Source organism: Amphiprion ocellaris, chromosome 12, assembly GCF_022539595.1.
Source record: "Amphiprion ocellaris isolate individual 3 ecotype Okinawa chromosome 12, ASM2253959v1, whole genome shotgun sequence".
Lineage (NCBI taxonomy): Eukaryota > Metazoa > Chordata > Actinopteri > Pomacentridae > Amphiprion > Amphiprion ocellaris.
Genome location: NC_072777.1, coordinates 2858762 through 2881135, shown reverse-complemented (window position 1 = coordinate 2881135; position 22374 = coordinate 2858762). Strand labels below are relative to the sequence as shown.

The 22374-nt window shown below is 38.8% G+C and overlaps 1 protein-coding gene across 1 annotated transcript; it reads left to right on the top strand.

Annotated features, from left to right (window-relative positions):
• The first annotated feature begins 5 nt into the window (after window positions 1-5).
• On the top strand, window positions 6-17052 carry slc22a16 (solute carrier family 22 member 16). The gene is made up of 8 exons (XM_023295767.3): window positions 6-158; window positions 3287-3763; window positions 5356-5473; window positions 7967-8522; window positions 9779-9906; window positions 14069-14178; window positions 15137-15236; window positions 15353-17052. Exons 1-8 carry the CDS (start codon window positions 115-117, stop codon window positions 15545-15547), a joined length of 1728 nt encoding a protein of 575 aa, XP_023151535.2. The 5' UTR covers window positions 6-114; the 3' UTR covers window positions 15548-17052.
• Window positions 17053-22374: the final 5322 nt, after the last annotated feature.

Sequence of the window (22374 nt, the reverse complement as noted above, 5' to 3'; positions counted from 1 at the left end):
GAGGTTGGGGTGTCTCCCTGCGTCCCTCCCTCCCTCCCCTCTGTCCGTGAAAGCCTTCTTTATTTGGTGCTGACGCGCCGCGGAGAGACGCACCGGGAGCGCACGGACACAAAAATGACCGTGGAGAGGATATTCGACGAGCTGGGACATTTCAAAAGGTACAGGAGAGGATCTGCTCCGTTTTTTTGGTTTTTGTTGTTTTTTTTTTGTCCACACTTGGGTTCTCCTTTGCTTTGCTCTGGGGTCCATCACCAGCAGCCTGTCGGGCAGCTTCGGAACACTCCACTTATTTTTATTCCTTCTTACAGATGCGATTTTGAGAACAAACACCAACAACAAGCAGAGCAAGCATCTGGAAAACTTACAACACGTGTTTTCTCTCACACGCCTCACTTTGCTGAGTCTTTACACAGCAGCTTTCTGTCCTCTTTGTAGATTAAAAACAAACTATTAGAGCTTTATATGTTCTGGATGGTTGATCACAGTTTCAGTTTTGGGCTTTTTCCCTCCATTATCTTGAGGTTTCCTCCAAATTACACCTCAAATACATGTTTGTTTTTGCAAGTTTGATAAAATAATCTGTTTTTTTCCATCATAGCTCCAGTTTTTCAACTATATATGATCATCAAAAAGTTGCATTTTTGTGCAAGTAGATGTGTTTTGGATGTAAAAGGGAAGAATGAGGTCATTTCCCATGTGTCCATGTTCCCTCACATTAAAGCTGCTGCTGTACTATGGCCTTGATTTAGAATTAAGTGGTAAATAGTCGAGCTCATTAGAAGATGAAATGTTTACCCATGAATGTCCTCACTGGAGTTTTGTTGTTTCCTTTACAGCAATTAGTAGAGCTAAACATAAACCCAAGTTTTGTTGCAAGTTTCTCTTAAGCCTAAGTCTAATTCTAAAACTCTTCCAAAAGTGGGTCAGAAATAATGAATCAATGTGTTTTTATGCCATCTTTGTCATTTTAGTTGAGAATAATCGCTAATATTATTGTTTGTATTGTATTTTTGTCCACACAAGAATGATTTCATGTTTGAAATAGCAGATTTTGAACATTCTAATAATTGAAAAAGAAGAATATTACACAGAGCAGCAACAGAAGAACGTCAGCGTCCATTTTGTTGACATTTTTCCACTCTTTCCCTCTAAGTTTGTACATCACCTCTTGTATGATGATATCAGTGACAGAAAGCTGGGGGTAGTAATACAAATATCACAATTTCCTTAAAACTAGAAAAGGTAACTTAAAAAATTAAATAAAATTTATATCAAAAATGTGTTTTTTGAGGAATAGCTGGAATATAAAATGATAAAAACCTTTCATTACAAAGATTTTGCAAGAAAACGACCTCACCGAGTCATTTAACCCACTTGTGCATCTAAGGGTTAAAATTCTATTCTTAGTTGTTAGTCACAACTCTTTTTTCATTTCCAACATGATTATATGTTCAGTAAATGTTATTCACTCATGAACCAGACAGACTAAAGTAGGAATTAATTATTAAAAAAATATTTTATACACCTTTTGGGAGAAATGATGAGAAATGCAGCTTCATGAGTTTCAGTGCATTTTTTAAATTAAAAACAGATTAAAATCAGCCTAGATTAATGCTGGCAGTTCAGTGGAAACAGTCAACATGTGCAGCAGTCAGCTAGGATCTGCTGCAGCTTCTGCTTCAACATGTAAAGCGATGGAAGAGATGACAGTTGGAGAGATTTTTGGAGGGAATTCCAATCGACTGCTGCAGCAAAGTGAAAGACAGTGAGAACCTTGGGGATGGAGAGTGTTGGTGGTAGTTGTTATAGGAGGTTGGAGAGGTGTTGAGGTGTCTCTCCTTGTAGATAGAGTAGAGTAACAGTCAGAGCTGGAGTCACCTGGTGTAAAAGGAGACTCTAACAAAGCCACCAGTTTATAAAGGTCACACTGGTAGCAAGATGGATGACTGAGTGAGGGAGGACATCAAGCCTGTAATAGGGCGCCTTGCAGCTAGAAGATCCCCAGTTCACGTCCCAGCCTTCCTGGGATCTTTCTGCATGGAGTTTGCATGTTCTCTCTGAGCATACATGGGTTTTCTCTGGGTTCTCCAGCTTCCTTCCACAGTCCAAAAACGTCCGTCCATCCATTATCTATACACTGCTTCATCCTCATTAGAGTCTGTCCCAGCTGACTTATGGTAGGTGTCCACTGGATCCATCAGTTTCCCGCTTCCCATTCTCTGTTTATATGAAACACACCACATTGCATGCTAGTTCCGTTGCAGTGTGTTTCGAGCTGTGATCCACTGCCTCTCCCCACATCATTTGCATAAAGTAGACTTGACTTCTACTTTATGCAAAGTCGGCGCAGCGTGCAGAGGTTCAATGCATCGCAAAACTTTCATTAAACGTCTAAACCAGCCATCGTTCAACTAAAACAAAGACAGATTCACCAACTGCATGGCTTATTTCTCACCTCAGATGCTTTCAGAAACACTTTTTGCTGAAGTGTTTTCATAACAAAAGAGAAAGTTTGTGACTGAGCCGCCATGTTGGTCCGACCTATCTGCCGGACTGAAGGCTGAAAGTGCTGTCATGTGACCACCTAGTGGCCCACTAGTGACCGCCCACCAAGTGGCGATTTTCAGATGTGGTGCGTTTAAATGCAGAAAAAAATGGATCCAGTGGACACGTAGCTTCAGGGTGAAGGCAGGAAACACCTGGACAGGTCACCAGTCTATCACACAGCTACATATAAAGACAAACAATCACACACATTCATACCAACAGACAACTTAGAGTTACCAATCAACCTCAGCATGTTTTTGAATTGTGGGAGGAAGCTGGAGAACCCAGAGAAAACACATGTATGCACAGGGAGAACATGCAAACTCCATGCAGAAAAATCCCAGGAAAGCTGGGACATGAACCAGGGACCTTCTAACTGTAAGGCAACAGTGCTAACCACCAAGCCACCATGCAGTCCAGCCAAAAACATGCTGAGGTTAATTAGTAACTCTAAACTGTCTGTAGGCGTGAGTGTGAGTGTGATTGTTTGTCTCTATATGTAGCCCTGTGATAGACTGTTACCTGTCCAGGTGTTTCCTGCCTTCACTCTAAGTCAGCTGGGATAGACGCCCCTCACCCTACTGAGGATTAAGCAGTGTATAGATGATGGATGGATGGATGTTTAAGGCTATCTATTTGGAGTTTTATGGTAAATAGGATACCAGAATGCCTGCTTTCTACTCATAACCTCCTCTCCAGCTCTTGCATCAGCACATTTTCATACACTTTCCTTCTCCAGATTTCAGGCCTGTCTGTACTTTGCAGCAGTCTTCCAGGCCGTAGCATGTGGGATCCACTACCTGGCCTCGGTTTTCCTGGTGGAGACTCCAAACTTTGTGAGCAGCGTGCCTGGCAACATCACCGACGTCCTGTACGGTAACGTGACGGCGTCCAGTCTGGAGGATGTCCTGCCGGTTTTTAAAGCGGGGAAGGGACCTTTGGTGATCCGGACAGCTGAAGGAGAGCAGTGGGAGCTGAGCCGGTGCCACTGCTCCCTGCGCATCGACCCCGGGGACTTTACCTATGACTTTTATGGCAACAAAACGGTGAAAGCGTGTGGCGGTAACTTTGTGTACGACCACACTGAGGTCTACCAAAGCATCGTGACTGACTGGGACTTGGTGTGCGAGAAAGAGTGGCTGGCCAAGCTGTGCCAGCCCACCTTCATGGTGGGGGTGCTGATCGGAGCGCTGGTGTTCGGGGACATCGCTGACAGGTGAGCAGGGATTCATGAAGTTCAAATAGAGGAAGCACATCCTACCACACATGGAGTAAAGTTTCACTACACTACCGTTCAGAAGTTTGGGGTCGCTTAGAAATGTCCTTGTTTTTGAAAGAAAAGCAAAGAAGATAACATTAAATGAATGATAAATCCAGTGTAGACATTGTTAATGTGGTAAATGACTATTCTAGCTGGAAACAGCTGATTTTTAATGGAATATCTCCATAGAGGTACAGAGGAACATTTCCAGCAACCATCACTCCTGTGTTCTAATGCTACATTGTGTTAGCTAATGGTGTTGAAAGGCTCATTGATGATTAGAAAACCCTTGTGCAGTTATGTTAGCACATGGATAAAAGTGGGAGTTTTCATGGAGAACATGAAACTGTCTGGTTGACCCCAAACCTTTGAATGATAGTGTATATTATGAAGATCTTTTCAGTCGTGCAGATTCAACCCCTCAAGGCTGTGACTGGATAAATTTGTCTTTACAATTCATGCAGTCATAACTTCAAGAGACGTGTTTGCACTCTGTTGATGTGTGAACACATCATAAGCTGGATGATTAAAGTCACAATGAAAAGTGGAAACCTGATTGGTGTTGATGGTGATTTAGAGGAAGAAAGAAAGAACTGAATGAAAGAAACCAGAGTAGAACAAGAACCTGAGTACAGTTTTAACAGATCAGGTGATCTTTAGTCTAGCCTGGCCACCATTTAAAAGTAGGAGAGTCCAGTGCATACTCGCATTAATGTTGACCTCAGCATGTCTTCTAATGGATTAGGGAGGGTTAGGAATCATTGCTGATGTTAGATGTTGTGTTGGATTAATCATCGTGACAGTAGTGCCTTGTATCTGGTCATGCGTTCATTGATTTTTAGCTGCACACTTAACTATAAAATCCCATGTGCATCAGGTGCATGGAAGGAAATACTCATAGGTAACAGAAACTGTTAGCTGTGTAAAAGTATCCGTGCACTTATCCACATTGACTAAGGGATGAATGCATCCATTGTCCAAGTCTCGGTTCCCATGGCTCCCATTAGGAGGTCAAGGTTTGCTAGTTAATAGCAGCAAGATATACCGAGCTACCAAAGGTTTGTGAGGCCTTTCTGCTGTGTTTAAAGCAAAGTGTAATCCCTGTATATGTTTGATTTTATTACAGAGCTGGATGATGTTGACACTGCGGCGTTTACAACTCATCCAAGTCAATAAAGCAAAGGGTCAGCCACTATCTGAAAGTATTTTGGTGGCTGGCTAGTGGTTTTTAATTAAGTCATTTTCTGATCACTTAATTGAGAATATAACATGTAGATTGATTGATTGACAATGCAGCCTTACATCTTACATATTTTGAAGCAGTAACTCCATGTTGGAAGAACTTGAGTATTATTTGGTACTGTAGATACTTCTCGCTGCTGCAACTGAAAGATTTCAATATTTTGCACGGATGTGGATCCCTCCACAGCTCTGACAAATGGATCATCCCTATATAGTGGATTGCTGACCTGAACATGAAAATGTTTCTTCTCTGTCTGTCTTTTCATTTTGTCTTCTCCACCTCTATGTTTGTGTCTTTCTGCCAGAGTTGGTCGTGTGAAGATCCTGATGTTCACCAGCCTCTGCCAGTTTGGGCTCGGAGTGGCCGTCGCGTTCACTGGAAACTACTATTTTTTTGTGGTGCTCCGCTTTCTCCTCGCTATGGTGGGTTCAGCATGTGTATACAAACACGTGCACTTTTGTACTGTGTCTGAATGTGTCTTTGTGCATTTGAGAAAAATTGCAAAAGCCAGCATGGGACAACAGGGGTGACTTATTTTCCACTTCCTGCTTGTAAAACAGCCACATGTCTCCAGATTGGCCGAGTTTTTTTTTTGCATGTTTCTCTTCAAAACAGTCTCTCAGCCAATTTTATGATGTAATATATCTCTGTGGATATATTTGGAGCCACCTCCTGTTAGTCGTGTTACACTTAAGCCAAACCAAAGTAAGATGTTTAGTCCTACTGTGAGTATCTAAATGTATTTGTGTTTTTGGACACTCTTCCATTATGGGATCCTATGCTAAAGACAGGGTCCCAGCAAAGATACCTGTATAAATATGACAGTTACACCACTGTTCAAAAGTTTGGGATCACCCAGACAATTTCATGTTTTCCATGAAAACTCCCACTTTTATCCATGTACTAACATAACTGCACAAGGGTTTTCTAATCATCAATGAGCCTTTCAACACCATTAGCTAACACAATGTAGCATTAGAACACAGGAGTGATGGTTGCTGGAAATGTTCCTCTGTACCTCTATGGAGATATTCCATTAAAAATCAGCTGTTTCCAGCTAGAATAGTCATTTACCACATTAACAATGTATAGACTGGATTTATCATTCATTTAATGTTATCTTCATTGAAAAAAAATGCTTTTCTTTCAAAAATAAGGACATTTCTAGGTGACGCCATACTTTTGAACGGTGGGTACATGAATTAAAGTTGCTCTATATTGGCGAAAGTTGATATTTTTAGTGAAAGTTGCTCTATATTAGTTAAAGTTGCTCTATATTAGTCAGAGTTGCTCTAAAGGAGTTAAAGTTGCTCTATATTAGTTAAAGTTGCTCTATATTAGTCAGAGTTGCTCTAAAGGAGTTAAAGTTGCTCTATATTAGTTAAAGTTGCTCTATATTAGTCAGAGTTGCTCTAAAGGAGTTAAAGTTGCTCTATATTAGTTGAAGTTGCTCTATATCGAAGTTGCTCTATATTAGTCAAAGTTTTTCTAACAGAGTTAAAGTTGCTCTGTTTTCACTGAAGTTGCTCTACATCAGTTACTTTTGAACGGTTGTGTATATCTGAATTAAACTGATGTTACATCCAGGCCCTTAGGGGACTCTAAAACATAATCAGATTGCATCTTACAAATGAAATTTGATCCTGTGTCCTATGTTAAATAAACTGTCATAAGGAATTTGAGTGATACATAGCAGCAGAGAAAGTAAGGCAACCGAGACGAAGTGAGTTTAGTGTGTTTTTCTATGCTGAAATGCATATTTGTGTTTATGTTTAGAGCATTTTGCACGATATGTCCCCAAAAGAATGTGTTATCAAGGCACAGGAAGAAAGTCTCTATGAAGAAAAGCCCACATGGCAGTACAGTTGGTCAAAGAACCCCTTCAGTCCTTTCAGGGTTTCACTTCCCTCCGTCTTCTCCCATCCCCCTCCTCCAGTCCTCCTCAGCTACAGCTGTTGTTTTTCACATTGAATCAGGCTCCCAGATAGTGTGATACTGCACAGCCGCACGTTAAAACCACACCAAGACATATCGGTCAACAGCGAGTGTGAATTATAGATCGACCTGCGTTTTGTTAGAGGGGCTATGAACAACATGATTCATTATCATTTGAACTTCACAGCAAGACTTTGTAATGTTTAAAAGATTAAATAACACATTCATTCTCTTGCAAATGAAGGATTCATTGGAGGTAAGCACTGAGGCTTTACTTGGTTTGGCTTGTTTTAGACCAGAGGTGTCAAATTGCTTTTAGTTCAGGTTCACATTCAGCCCATGTTTGATGTCCAGTGACGAGAAAATCACAGCATAATAACCTTTAAATAACCACAACTCCTAATGCTTCCTTTGTTTTAGAGCCAAAAAGTACATTTTGAAAATGTTCACATTTAAGGAATTATCTTTTTCCAAAACATTATGAACAACTTGAAATTTCTTAAGAAAAATACATTCAATGTCAGCAGCATTCACCCTCAGTTTATCATTTACACATTACAACTTCCAGATCACAGAACATTTAGTCGCAACTATCTGGAAATGAATGATACAGTATTTTAGTTTATCATCAAAACGACAAAAAAAGACAAAAAACAACAAAAACAAGACAAAATATTACAAAAATGAGACACAAAATGACAAAAAGGAGACACACAATGACTAAAGAACAATGAGCAAAAACATTTAATGTTATCTTCATTGAAAAAAATTGCTTTTCTTTCAAAAATAAGGACATTTCTAAGTGACCCCAAACTTTTGAGCTCTAGTGTACATTAGTTCAAAATATCGGTCTTTGTTGATAACCAATAATCTCCATTAGTATCGGCCCCTAAAAAACAGTATCGGTTGTTCTCCAAACCAGTCCTCCATCTCCTTCCTTTCATCTGTCCTTTTGTCTTCTCATGTGTTGCTCTCGGCAGGTGTCCAGTGGCTACCTGGTGGTGGTGTTCGTCTATGTGACGGAGTTCACCGGCATCAAGGTGCGAACGTGGACTTCTATGCACGTGCACGCGGCCTTTGCGGTTGGCATCATGGTGGTGGCTCTGACCGGCTACCTGGTGCGGGTTTGGTGGATCTACCAGATCGTCCTCTCCACCTGCACCTCGCCCTTCCTGTTCTTCTGCTGGAAGTTCCCCGAGACGCCGTTCTACCTGATGGCCAAGAGCCGCTACAAGGACGCTCAGACGCTGCTGGATAAGATAGCCCGCTTCAACGGCCTCGAATGCAGGCTGAGGGCGGAGGATCTGCTGGAGTCGGAGAATGGCAGAGCTCTGGTGGAGCAGGAGGCGGCTGAGGAGAAGCCGTCGCAGTCTGAGAAGAAGCTGTCCATCCTGGACCTGTTTGGGAGCTGGAGGATGACGGGGCGAACGTGCACGGTGTGGGCCATTTGGTTCATCGGCAGCTTGGGCTACTACGTCTTCTCTTTGGGCTCAGTTAACCTGGGAGGAAACCAGTACATTAACCTCTTCCTTGCTGGTAAGTGATCAACTGATGAGTGTGAATGTGTTGGAAAATAGTGAGAATGAGTTTAGCGATACCATCCAATGTGGTCTCTATTTGTGTTTTTAAAAAATAGTTTGGTATCCAGAGCATTGCAGGACACATTCCAACCATGTCACAAGTGCAAATACACAGGTCAGGGATGTACTCTTGAAGGAATAAAATTAAACAGACTGAAAAAAGAAAAGACATTTCAGAAGATAATATGGCACTTTACCACTAGCACCTACTTGGCTTGGTTTAGGTCGTTTTCCATTACAACTGAGTACCGCCTCATTGTGAGTGGAGTTGTCGTAGCACAGTGGCCCAGAAGTCTCTTAACGTCGTTGGGAGTCGCACCATCCAGCTCCCTCTGTATTCTTTGGTCCACCAAAGACAGAAAAACCTCGACCTTCATTCGCCCACGGTACAGGTCTGGTTGCAATATTCAAATTTTGCCAAATTCCGTGAAGAGCAATGCTGTTGCCAGTTTTTTTTTTTTTTTTTTTAAATTAAAATGGCGGGTTTGGTTTTCGTGAAGGAGTTGCTCTCATGTGTCGTTACTCCCTGTCCAGTCAGTGGCCTGCACTCAGTAGACGTCATGTTATCGGCTCGGCTCATCTCACTTGGAATCCCAGCCGAGTAGGTACTAAAATAGAACCTGGTACCAGGTACTACGTCCTGATGGAAAACCTCACAAACTGAGTAGAGTTGGGTCGAGCTGAGTTAGGTGGTAATGGAAAAACGCCAATACAGTCATGGCTCTGGTGGCTTTGTTTGCTGCTCTGTTTATCGAATGAAATTAGTCTGCGAGCAGCGAACAAAAACTACAGCTATCTGTCTTCCAGCTAAATGGCTAGCTTGTGGTTTTGCGTCTAATAAAGAAAAAATAAGATTTGTCCTGTAATTAACATTTTTGTTACACAATTGCTCATGTAATGCTGTTTTGAGGACATGGGATTTTCCCAGGCATTTCATAAAAACTTTAACTATTAAATCCTACGATATGATGCTTGGTACTGGTGATATGCTCAGTGCAGAGTTTGTGTTGAATTTACTTTTTCATTTCTGGCTCTATTACCTTCCAGTTGGAACATTTAGAAGCAGCTTCCTCTGACACACACTGTGGAGCACATGAGTGAGGCTGAACATTTCAGTTGGTTTATTTAGGTCCCCAGATAGAATATCACAGCGTCAGTGCCACGAAAACCACCAACCTCTGACCAAGGGCGGCTGTGATTGGCTGTTTCCAGGTGCAGTGGAGCTCCCCTCCTATCTGATTGGCTGTTTTGCAATGGACCGGATTGGGAGGAAGAAGACGTGCGCTCCTGCTCTGCTCCTGGCCGGCGTCACCTGCATGCTCATCATTGTGGTTCCAGCGGTACGTGAACAGATTCTTGGAAAGAGACGCTAGCTGTATTTCAGTGTTAGTGTTCCTAAATATACACTCCACAGTCTTCCAAGAATTCATGATTTCTATCTTTGTTGCATTGTAGCTGCTCCCAACATGATTTTTAGCTCCTTCAGCAAAAAAAAAAGTTAAATGTACTCACTTCTAGTTTAGACGAACTGGCCACAGAACTCAACCTCTCATGCTCAGTGGAATTATATTTTGCATTGCGATTTGACAAATCCAGGTTTCCTCAGCTGTATATGAGAGACAAGAGAAACAGGTTGAGTGTCATAAAGGCTTATAACTGAGCCAAGGAACGAGTTCTGTGATGATCGGCGTTGGTTTGTCTGTCTGTACATAACGTACACATGCATAACACACGCCTGTGCTCAGCAAAGGTCATTTTGTTTGTGGGTTCATCTATATTAAATGGACACATTCTATGTTGCTGTGATTTCTGATCATCAGTAACTAATAAACAAATGCTGCATTTCTACAAAAAATGCTGCATTTCTGACAATGCCATATGAGGGAATAAGCAGCCTTGGAGGAGTACTGTGCTCTGAGTGTTTTTCTAGTTTTATATGTATTTCCTGCCATTGCTTAGTTGGTTTGGACTGTAAGTCTTGAACTTCTTGTCCTGACTGCTACCAGACTGTCACTGTTGAGCTCTGATACTGTATATGTGTGTGTGTTTTGTGCTCTGACCCACATTAATACCGCTTAGGGTTGAGCTGGCAAACAGCTGGTACTTAATGTCCGAGCAAACATGACCTTTGATGTTGGGAACCGTGCTGAACGAAGCGTTTAACAAATGCTGCGACAGCAAGTCGCTTATCTTCTTCCTTTCCATGCTCTGTTTGTGTTCCTCTAGTAACTTCTGCTGGCATCTGCAGGAAGACAAACCTTAATTTAACAGCTTCTGCAGACTTCCAAACAGAGTACAAGTCCACATGGATAGATAAATCTCACCTGAACAAACACTCCAGGGTCTCTAAATGCATCAGAGAATTCAATGGATTAAATCACTTATATCCAACAGACACTCACATACTGTTAATATCCAATCAGAAAGAAAATCTCCATTTTGGTTGTTGCATCTTGCTTTATCATGTTTTTGTCTCGTGTCAAGACATGGAATAATGCTTTTCAGGTCTTATTTCTGTAAATATTACAGTGGGTTTACTTACACTACAGGCCAAAGGTTTGGAAGCCAGATAACATTTGTCCAAAAAATGATCATAGTTTCATTGGTGCAACAAAATAAACATGATTATTCTATAAAGACTCACTCATCAGAATAGATTTTTACTATAATTATCAGGTATTTGTGTCTGTATTCTTATTTCTTTACTCAGCTGTTTTTGTGGTAGTTAAAGAGATATGGACACAGTTGAGGTTTATTGGGATTTTTGTCTGCAAACTCTCAAAAACCAAAGAGCTAAAGTGAAAAATGGAAACTGTGATTTGTTTGTTTTACTTTTGCACTGAAGTTGTGACCGTAGCAAATCTTCTCAACTCTAAAACTAAGCCTTTCTTTTCTTTTGTCAACATTTATTCAGTAATTGTCTGCTAGCATCAATGCATACCTAAAGGTAAAGTGAGGAAAATGGTGCAAATCAATGAAAGCAAAGTCTGATCATGCAGTAAATACATCCCAGAATCCATAGAATTCATACTGGTTTTTGTTATTTTTCCCTTTTTGTGAACAGAAACTTGATGTTGCTTCCAAACTTTTGGCTGTAGTGTACCCGTACCTGTGTTGTGCAAATTACTAAACTGGGCAACTATAGCCAAGGGTTTTGTGACAAACCTGACCTCTGCACAGGTTGGGGAAAAAATCTTTTATGCCACAGCTTAACACTTGTAAAAAAAAAAAATGGCATTACCACTTTTCAAACTCATAGAGAACAGAAAGCTGTTTCCATAACAGTCCTGTGTGTTCCATCCATTCACACCATAGCACGGAGGTCGGATAAATTATTTTCAGAATAAATGATAAAAGATAAAAAACATCATTCCCATGAGAGACATCATTATAGCCAAAAGTAAAGATTGTTGGACTCAGGGTAAATGATGGAATAACTCGTTTGGATTACCTCACATGCACGGCCTTCCTCTTGTCTCTGGGTATCTGTTGCATTGACGGCCAGGCGCTGCTGTCTGCATCTAGTGCGTCACAGTAACAGGCTGAGTTATAGTTCTGCAGGCAAGATAAGCACTGGAGCTCTGTAAATCATAACTCATCTTCCAAAATTAGTACACCATAATATACACTACCGTTCAAAAGTTTGGGGTCACCTAGAAATATCCTTGTTTTTGAAAGATAAGCAGCTTTTCACTGAAAATAACATTAAATGAATGATAAATCCAGTGTAGACATTGTTAATGTGGTAAATGACTATTGTAGCTGGAAACAGCTGATTTTTAATGGAATATCTCCATAGGGGTACAGAGGAACATTTCCAGCAACCATCACTCCTGTGTTCTAATGCTACATTGTGTTAGCTAATGGTGTTGAAAGGCTCATTGATGATTAGAAAACCTTTGTGCAGTTATGTTAGCACATGGATAAAAGTGGGAGTTTCATGGAAAACATGGAATTGTCTGGGTGACCCCAAACTTTTGAACAGTGGTGTACAAATACAGTCCCATGTGGTGTATAACAGAAGATGCAGTGCTTCATTGTACTGTAACTGTGCTGTTGACACACACATGCAGTTCTCACACAGACATATGAAATATTTGCATGCACAAATATACACTCCACACATGCATGAATATATACATGTAAAGTAATATTCTGTACTCTTTGACTAAAGCCAGACCCATCAAAAAATAGACAGAAAATTCAATTTTTTTGCAACTGAAATGTTTTTTTAAATCCTTTTAACAAAATTCAAATAAATAAATTAATGAAAAATGCCATATCATTTTGTTTATGACATATTTTTTGTATCAAATTTGATACATTGGGCAGTTTTGGAAACTTTTGCTCACAACAATCTAAAGTAAAACTCCACTTGCTCCATTGTACCAATTAGCATTGAGTGAACTGACACACTTCATAACTAAAAAAATAATATAATAATAATAAATAAAATTAAAAGAAAGAACAAAGCAACAAACTGCAGAGAGCTTTGTCTCCATCTCCCTGGAGGCTCTCACACTGGACATATGTACTAATCCCATATGCATGTAACACTCTTCTGCTAACTGCTCCATGTCACTTGTGTTGCTGTCCAGTATCTTGTTGACACCTAAAAATTGGTCAATATTGTACAGCGATTAAGATTACAGAGGAATTGTTATTTAAAAATACTCAAAATGCATCTGAAGATGGCATTTCATTCATTAATTAACTTAATTAAGTCATTAAAATAGTGTGTGTTTGTATTTTCATGGGTATAATGTAGATTACATTACAAAAATGTTACATGACGATTCAGGAAAAAAGCGTGCTACATAGCAGGAGAATCACATTTGACACAGACATTTTAACAGGATTTAACTGAAATATAAACAATGAATTAGTAAATTTGTCTTCTTTCAATGCAGAAAATACTTATATTTAAAAATGAGCTACAATTTAGATGTTATTTTTACTGTTACTTCTTGAAAATTAGCAATGATTTGCCTGAAAAACGTGTGAGGGCGATTTCATGATTTTTACTTGTTGTCATGGTTACAGTGACGCTGTGCTGCTATCTGGCAATGATACAGAAATCTTTAACAAATCCATGGATCCAGACTATAAGCTGCATCACTGCCAGAATGTAATCACTTGGTCCTTGTGTCATTCCTGACCTTCCCTGAAAATTTCATCCAAATCTGTTAGTCCGTTTTTGAGTAAAGTTGTTGACAGACGGACGCTCATCGCTTTCGCTTGACTATTAATGGAATCAGCCGTCTAGTTTTTGGTCAGAGGTCAGTCTTCCGTATGTTTCAATATGAGGAAACCAGCTGTAATCTCATTTACAGGGTGAAGATTCTCACAGTACAACTTTTTCCCCTTCTGAACAAATTATGTGCAAAACAATAAACCAAAGCTGCTGTTTTAAAAAATGTCAAATATTAGTCTAAAGGTTGTGTTGTCTTTGTGTTTTTTTGTTATGTTTTGATGGCGTCTCGTATCTCCTTATGTCTGCAGAAAATAGAGGCCCTGGCTATCGCTCTCTGCATGATCGGAAAGTTTTCCATTGCCATTGCCTTCGGTCTCATCTACCTGTACACCTGTGAGCTTTACCCAACCACCATCAGGTGAGGACAAACACAGTCAGAACATAGAGCAGAGCACAGAAACTAGGATTTGTCTTTTTATAATTAGACTTTATTGCAATTTCTAATATAAAATCCTATAATTTATCAGGGAATTCTGGTCCTAAACCCCAGACAAAGAAACACTTCTAATTGGGATTCACCGTTTTTATACTTTGACAGTCAGATAATCCCATTTGTTGAAACTACAATTATAAACTTAAGAATATAATATGTAGAACCCAGAGAAGGGTGACCTGAAATTGTTTGGCAGTTTTTTATGTACCCTTTTCCTTGTTTGTTGGTGTTTACAATGCAGGCTCTCAAGTCCTCACTGAGCTCTTTGGTCTTTGCCATGGCAAGTCTTGCATTGACTTGAAAGTGACTGAAATGTCACAAGCAAGTCGACTTTTATGGTCAGAAAACTGGTTAAAAAACAAAAACTCAGAAACATTGAAAACAATATTAAACACTTTAGACCCTTAGAGAGAATGGTTTGTTGGAACATCCTACGACTATCTGTCTTGGTATCACTGAGGTATGAATAATTTTGGAGTTTAAAGTTTAATTGAACACCTTTACCAGTGTTACTTCACATAACAAAATTGAACATGGTTCCAGACTTGTCCTATTTATTTCAAATCTGAGGTGAAATACTGATGTGTAACTGAACAAAATGAAAAAATTCCTTGCATTTGACAGGGGATATGAAGGGCTTAAGTGTTGATGCACTTGTGCAGAAACTGTGAATTCAGCTCACTGTTCCTCATTTTAACTGACTCTAGTAGGGAGAGCAATGACTTTGTCCTGAGGAAAAACTGAAATATTTCATATGTTCTCCAGCAGTTATTTCATGGTGTGTATTTCAATTAAAATGTCATTTGGCTTGTCTTGTTTCAAAGGAACTATTTTTCCTGCCGTTAATGAACTGAATCGCTGACCTGGACTGTTCTTCCTGCAGGTCTCTGGCAGTAGGAAGTGGCAGCATGATGTGTCGTGTTGGCAGCGTGGTCGCTCCCTTCTGTGTTTACCTGGCTGATGTCTGGATCTACCTCCCTCAGGTATACATGCTCCTGTTTCCTGTCACCTTTGCACCATTTTCCCATTTATCATAGTTTATCAACAAGACTATCCTGGCAACTAATTGCAACAAATACATTCTACTTTTTGGGTGCAGCTGATCGTTGGAATCCTGGCATTTATTATCGGAGTGCTGACGATGCTGCTGCCGGAGACTCTGGGCAAACCTCTAACAACCACCTTGGAAGAGGCTGAATCTCTGGGACGGGAGCTCAGCAAGAAGAAGTCGGCCCTGGGCAGTAAAGAGGACGAGGAGGGGCTGGAGCTGAACCAACATGAAACCAAAGCCTGAGCTGTACAGAAAAACTAAAGAGAAGTTTTGGAAAAAAAACCCAGAATGAACGAAGGGAGGACAGACAGGAAGTGATGGCTGCCAAATTGATTTTTTTTTGGATTATTGGGGGAAAAAAAATCTTTTATTACAACTCTTGAAATGACTTTTTTTGTCGTTGTTGACATTTTGTTCTGCAAAGTGACCAACAGTTCGGAACGTCAAAGGTCCTGAGAAGCACAAACTCCTCTCCATCAGTCACAGCAGTTCATGAATTCAACAATCGAGCATTTTGTGTGTGGAATTTGTGTGTGTTCAAAACTTGTTCGTCCAAGACCAAGTGGGAAAAAATAAGGGATGAGTTCATATTTTGTCATATTTTTGTAGGTTTGACCATCATTTCTTGTTGGTATATTAGCATTGCACTCACCGAAGAATTACAGAGGAACAAAGCAACATTTCTGCAATCAATCAGACAATCAGACAGCTGAGCTACATTATCTCAATCAGGTGTTTTTTTGCTGTGTTCCTCTGCAATGAACCGACTACAGTCTTAATATTCCTGATAGAACTGATGGTCATAACTGCAAAATTATAACAGAATTATAAGTTGTACTGAACAACCTGTAAAACAAAGAAATCATCGTTATCTCTCAGCTTCCTTTCCAAACCAGTAAGTGCAGATCACAGCTGTGCCTCAGATATTCTACATTAAGTTACATCTCATTTATTATATTGACACTAAGAATAGAATTTACTATTCTGATGTCAAAGAAGTGCCTTTTTTAAAAATTTAAAGTCACCTTCTTGAACTTCCTGTTTAATCTCAGGGCATCGATATCACTGTGAAACTCTCATTTTACGACTTATTTAAATTTTACCCTCATTTTTGCCATTATCCTTAATTCCATCTTGTTGAAGATGCCTCTGCTGAGCTTTAACTTTGTTCTCTGACGAGTGTGTGTGTGTGTGTGTGTGTGTGTGTGTGTGTGTGTGTGTGTGTGTGTGTGTGTGTGTGTGTGTGTGTGTGTGTGTGTGTGTGTGTGTGTTAGTGAATAAGCTTTGTAAGTCAGTGTTTTAGTTTTCACATCCTTATATTGTGAATACAACCTTGATGCTGGACGTGCTGAAGAGAATCAGGTGATGCTGTTTTATTGTGTTTCAGAGTCGAGGCGTGATCTCCAGATGTTTGGACCAAATGCAGGAATGAACCACAATAGTGGAGAAATGTAAATACCTGCTTCGCATTACTGTAGTGTCCTAGTAGCAGGTTATTATTTCATATCAAACCGTTGTGTGGTGCTTTATTCTGAAGGAGAAAAATCAAAAAATCAGTCAAAGCAGCTGGAAATCTAAACCTGATGACTTTAGATCAGCAGGGGATGGAAGCACAGTCGCTTCTACAATCAACAGTATGGATTGTTTTTCTATGTCTAGTTTCTTTGTCAGTATTATTTTTATTTCATTATGGAACAATAAATCAGATGGCTGACACTGAGGTTGTTGGCCTCTTCATTATTACAGCAGATTGTGTTTTGTTTATGTGCGTCTGCTCTTTGCTACTTCTATTTTTGTCACATGGGGAAATGTAGTGCTGAATTTGGTGTTTGGAAAGAGTTTATTTTTGACATACAGAGTGCACAGAGCAGGTTTGGGGAACAGTTTCCTGTTTGCTGGTAGAGAGTTGGTCCCTCTGCACCTCCGGCCTCATAAAACCCCTCTTTATTCCATTTTTTAAATAGAAAACTGCAGCTGGGTGACAAGTACATACGTGTGTGTGCTCATGTGGATGGAAAAATTAAAGTACTGTACTTTGAGTGCACAGACATGAAAAAAACATCCATCCATCCAGCCATCAACCAACCATCCATCCATTAACCATCCATCCATCCATCCATCCATTATCCATCCATCCATCCATCCATCCACCGACCATCCATCCATCCATCCATCAACCAACCAATCATCCATCCATCCATGCATCATCCATCCATTATCCATCCATCCATCAACCAACCAACCATCCATCCATGCATCATCCATCCATTATCCATCCATCAACCGACCATCCATCCATCATCCGTCCATCCATCCATCCATCATCCGTCCATCCATCAACCAACCATCGATCCATCCATCCTTCAACCATCCATCCATCCATTATCCATCCATCCATCCATCCATCAACCAACCAACCATCCATCCATCCATCAACCAACCAACCATCCATCCATCCATCCATCAACCGATCATCCATCCATTCATTTTCTTCCACTTATCCGGGGTCGCAGAGGCAGCGGATAAAGCAGGTCGTTCCAGACATCCCTCCCCGCAGCGGTGCTTTCCAGCTCTTCCTGGGGGATCCCGAGGCGTTCCTAGGCCAGATGAGATATATAATCCCTCCAGTGAGTTCTGGGTCTACCCTGCTGTCTCCCTCCCAGGCGGGCATGTTCAGAAAACCTCCAAAGGAAGCCTCTCCAGAGGTATCTGAATCAGACGTCCAAACCACCTCAACTGGCTCCTAAATATATTTAGATTTATTTATCTTACTGTATTTATATATTTACATTAATTTATTCTTCGGATTTTTGATTATTTCATTGAACTTATATATGTACCTTACGATTATTATTACTATTATTGCTATATTGGATTTTTATTACTATTTATTTATTATGAATTTATTTCGATGAACTTAATTTAATTTTCTTTCATTTAATTTTCATATTTATCTTATTGCATTTATATATTTACATTAATTTATTTTTCAGATTTTTAAACGTTACTACTACTATTATTACTTATACTTAATTTCATTTACATATGTAAATTGATTTATTTTTAGATTTTCCAGGATTATTACTACTAGTGTTTTTATTTCTAATAACAGTAACAATAATGAAAATATAAACAGCATTTTTTTAAAGATTATTGCTATTAATGTTTTTTTTGTTAAATTATTATTGCTGTAATTAAAGATAGTGATAAGAAAAGCTTTAAAATGCTAAGATTTTAACTTAGTAATAATAATAATTTAAATGTCGAATAAATGTTTGTAGTTTTTTATATGAACACATGTTGAATGCATGTTTTTAATTCTATCTGAACACATGTTGAATCCATGTTTGTAGTTTTATATTAACACTGTTGAATCCATGTTTGTAGTTTTATCTTAACACATGTTGAATCCATGTTTGTAATTTTATCTGAACACATTGAATCCATGTTTGTAGTTTTATATTAACACTGCTGAATCCATGTTTGTAGTTTTATCTTAACACATGTTGAATCCCAGTTTGTAGTAATCTCAACATATACAGTATGAGGCCATGATTGTGGCCACAAGGATGAAACATGAACAACAGCCCGAGTTGTGTTGAGGAAATACCTCCATACTGCCTTCAGATAGCGCCATTGCAGTGTTTAGGTCTACATTTAAGGATGCTTAGGATGGTATATTCTTCCACACCAACTTCTCAGATCGACATTTCAGGTGGAATATTCCTCCATACTAACTTTTTTTGATCTACATTGAAGGATTTTTTTCTAAACCACCCTTTGGGGTCTATATTTGAGGTTTTAGGTGGAATATTCCTTTTAACCAGCCCCTCAGGTCTTTTTGGATTTTGGATGGAATACTCGGTTAAAGCAACATTTTAGGTGCATGTCCAAGGATTTTTGGTGGAATGTTCCTTTAAGGTGGATGTGTGAGGACCTTGTAGGTGGAATAATTCCTGAAACCAACCTTTTAGGTCAACATTCAAAGATTTAAGGTGGAATATTCCTTTAAATCAACCTAAATTTTGTGTTTTGATCATTATCAAGTGAGAAACCTCAATCCAGACTCCTCATAATGACGTTTGAGATTTATGCTGCTGTTATTTGTTTAGTCCAGACTAAATGACAGAAATCTACAACTGTAATTTTATTTCAGGACTCTGTTATTAAATGTCAAAACAATCCATGTGTCTCTAAAAACTCAACAGCTTTACAAACTCTAAGATTAAACTCTCCACAAGGATCCAAAATAAGTTGGACTTCTACATGAGAGCTTTAATTATTCTTCATCTACTTCCTGAAAAGTTTGGTCAATAAAAAAGACAAAAACTAATGTTTTCAGCTGAACTAAAGACAGACTTTGTGATTTTTCTGCTCACATATTGTGTTGTTGTAAACTTACTCTTTCAAATAAATAGGCTCCTAACCCCCTGGAAACCAGCATTTGTCCTGTTTTTGTGTTGCTCATCAGCGACCCGAGACAGCGGGTCCTAATGTTTTTATAGCAACACACCATACTATGACGTTTTTACAATGTGGGTTCTACTATGGAACCAGTTTGACATGTTCAGGCGTTCTTTGTGTGAAAACTCAGAGATTTCAGGGATCAGAAGGTGGTTTTCAACTTTCTTTGTTAACTTTCTGCTTCAACTTTAAACTAAATTTCCTTCACTAAGCCAGCCCTCTGGACTTCCAGGAAGCTGTGTTCCTATTGGCTGTCCAGGTGGCTGCTTGGTGTTAACAGGAACACCTGAGCAGCTCAGTGTCTTCCTGCTTTATTTAGCTGCAGACAAACATTTCCTCTGCTTCACCACTGAACTGGGTTTGGCTCCATTGATTTAGTTTGTTCTTTAGGCGTCGGCTTGCAGCTTCCAGCAGTAAAATCATCTTTAATGTGTTTCTTGGTGTGTTTTAGGGCTTTGTACTGGATAGTTGTCTTGGTAAATGTGGTTCTTTAGCCACAGTTAGCACATGGTGCTAATGTGTGCAGTGATTAGTGGATTTGGTACAGCTGAGTTGTGTCTTTATCTTGGCTGTAGTGAGTCTTTAGAGGTTTTTGGTCAGACACATTCTGTCTCAGAAAAATCACATTTTTTTTTCCACATAGTATACTATATGGCGTTTTTTTTGCGCCAAAATTCATGATGATTTTTTTTCAAAGAAAACCTTTCTGGAGTGTTTTTTCACGGCCTCCTTTACATTATTTCATCATATGGCACGTTTTTACAATATGTTGAAAGATCGCATTTTTTTTCGACAGTATAGTAAGGCGTTGTTTTGCGCCTAAATTCATGATGATTTTTTTTTCAAAGAAAACCTTTCTGGAGTGTTTTTCACGGCGTCCTTTACATTATTTCATCATATGGCACGTTTTTACAACATGTTGAAAAATCTGATGTTTTTCTCGACAGTATGCTATGGCATTTTTTAGCGCCAAAGTTCATGATTTTTTTTCCAAAGAGAACCTTACCATAGTGTTTTTCACGGCCTACTTTACATTATTTCATCATATGGCATGTTTTTACAACATGCTGAAGAATCGCATTTTTTTTTTTTGACATAGTATACTATGGTGTTTTTTTGCGCCAAAATTCATGATGATTTTTTTTTTTTAAAGAAAACCTTTCTGGAGTGTTTTTCACGGCCTCCTTTACATTATTTCATCATATGGCACGTTTTTACAACATGTTGAAAAATCAGATGTTTTATTCGACATAGTATACTTTGGCGTTTTTTAGCGCCAAAATTCATGATGATTTTTTTTTCAAAGAGAACCTTACCATAGTGTTTTTCACAGCCTCCTTTACATTATTTCATCATATGGCACGTTTTTACAACATGTGGAAAAATCGCATTTTTTTCGACATAGTATTCTATGGCGTTTTTTTGCGCCAAAATTCATGATGATTTTTTTTTCAAAGAGAACCTTACCATAGTGTTTTTCATGGCCTACTTTACATTATTTCATCATATGGCATGTTTTTATAACATGTTGAAAAATCACATTTTTTTTCGACATAGTATACCATGGCGATTTTTTTACACCAAAATTCACGATGATTGTTTTTTCAAAGAGAACCTTACCATAGTGTTTTTCACGGCCTCCTTTACATTATTTCATCATATGGCACGTTTTTACAACATGTTGAAAAATCTGATGTTTTTTTCGACATAGTATACTATGGCATTTTTTAGCGCCAAAGTTCATGATGATTTTTTTTCCAAAGAGAACCTTACCATAGTGTTTTTCACGGCCTCCGTTACATTATTTCATCATATGGCATGTTTTTACAACATGTTGAAGAATCGCATTTTTTTTTTCGACATAGTATACTATGGCATTTTTTTGCGCCAAAATTCATGATGATTTTTTTTGCAAAGAAAACCTTTCTGGAGTGTTTTTCACGGCCTACTTTACATTATTTCATCATATGGCACATTTTTACAACATGTTGAAAAATCACATTTTTTTTTCAACATAGTATACTATGGCGATTTTTTTACGCCAAAATTCTTTTTTTTTCAAAGAAAATCTTTCTGGAGTGTTTTTCACAGCCTCCTTTACATTATTTCATCATATGGCATGTTTTTACAACATGCTGAAGAATCGCATTTTTTTTTTTGACATAGTATACTATGGTGTTTTTTTGCGCCAAAATTCATGATGATTTTTTTTTTTAAAGAAAACCTTTCTGGAGTGTTTTTCACGGCCTCCTTTACATTATTTCATCATATGGCACGTTTTTACAACATGTTGAAAAATCAGATGTTTTATTCGACATAGTATACTTTGGCGTTTTTTAGCGCCAAAATTCATGATGATTTTTTTTTCAAAGAGAACCTTACCATAGTGTTTTTCACAGCCTCCTTTACATTATTTCATCATATGGCACGTTTTTACAACATGTGGAAAAATCGAATTTTTTTCGACATAGTATTCTATGGCGTTTTTTTGCGCCAAAATTCATGATGTTTTTTTTTCAAAGAGAACCTTACCATAGTGTTTTTCATGGCCTACTTTACATTATTTCATCATATGGCATGTTTTTATAACATGTTGAAAAATCACA

Excerpts from the sequence above, each read along its gene's own strand:
- slc22a16 (XM_023295767.3), top strand. The coding sequence starts at position 115 with ATGACCGTGGAGAGGATATTCGACGAGCTGGGACATTTCAAAAG. Across the intron at positions 5,474-7,966 it reads TCCGCTTTCTCCTCGCTATG|GTGTCCAGTGGCTACCTGGT; the intron begins GTGGGTTCAGCA and ends TGCTCTCGGCAG. Across the intron at positions 14,179-15,136 it reads CTTTACCCAACCACCATCAG|GTCTCTGGCAGTAGGAAGTG; the intron begins GTGAGGACAAAC and ends TTCTTCCTGCAG.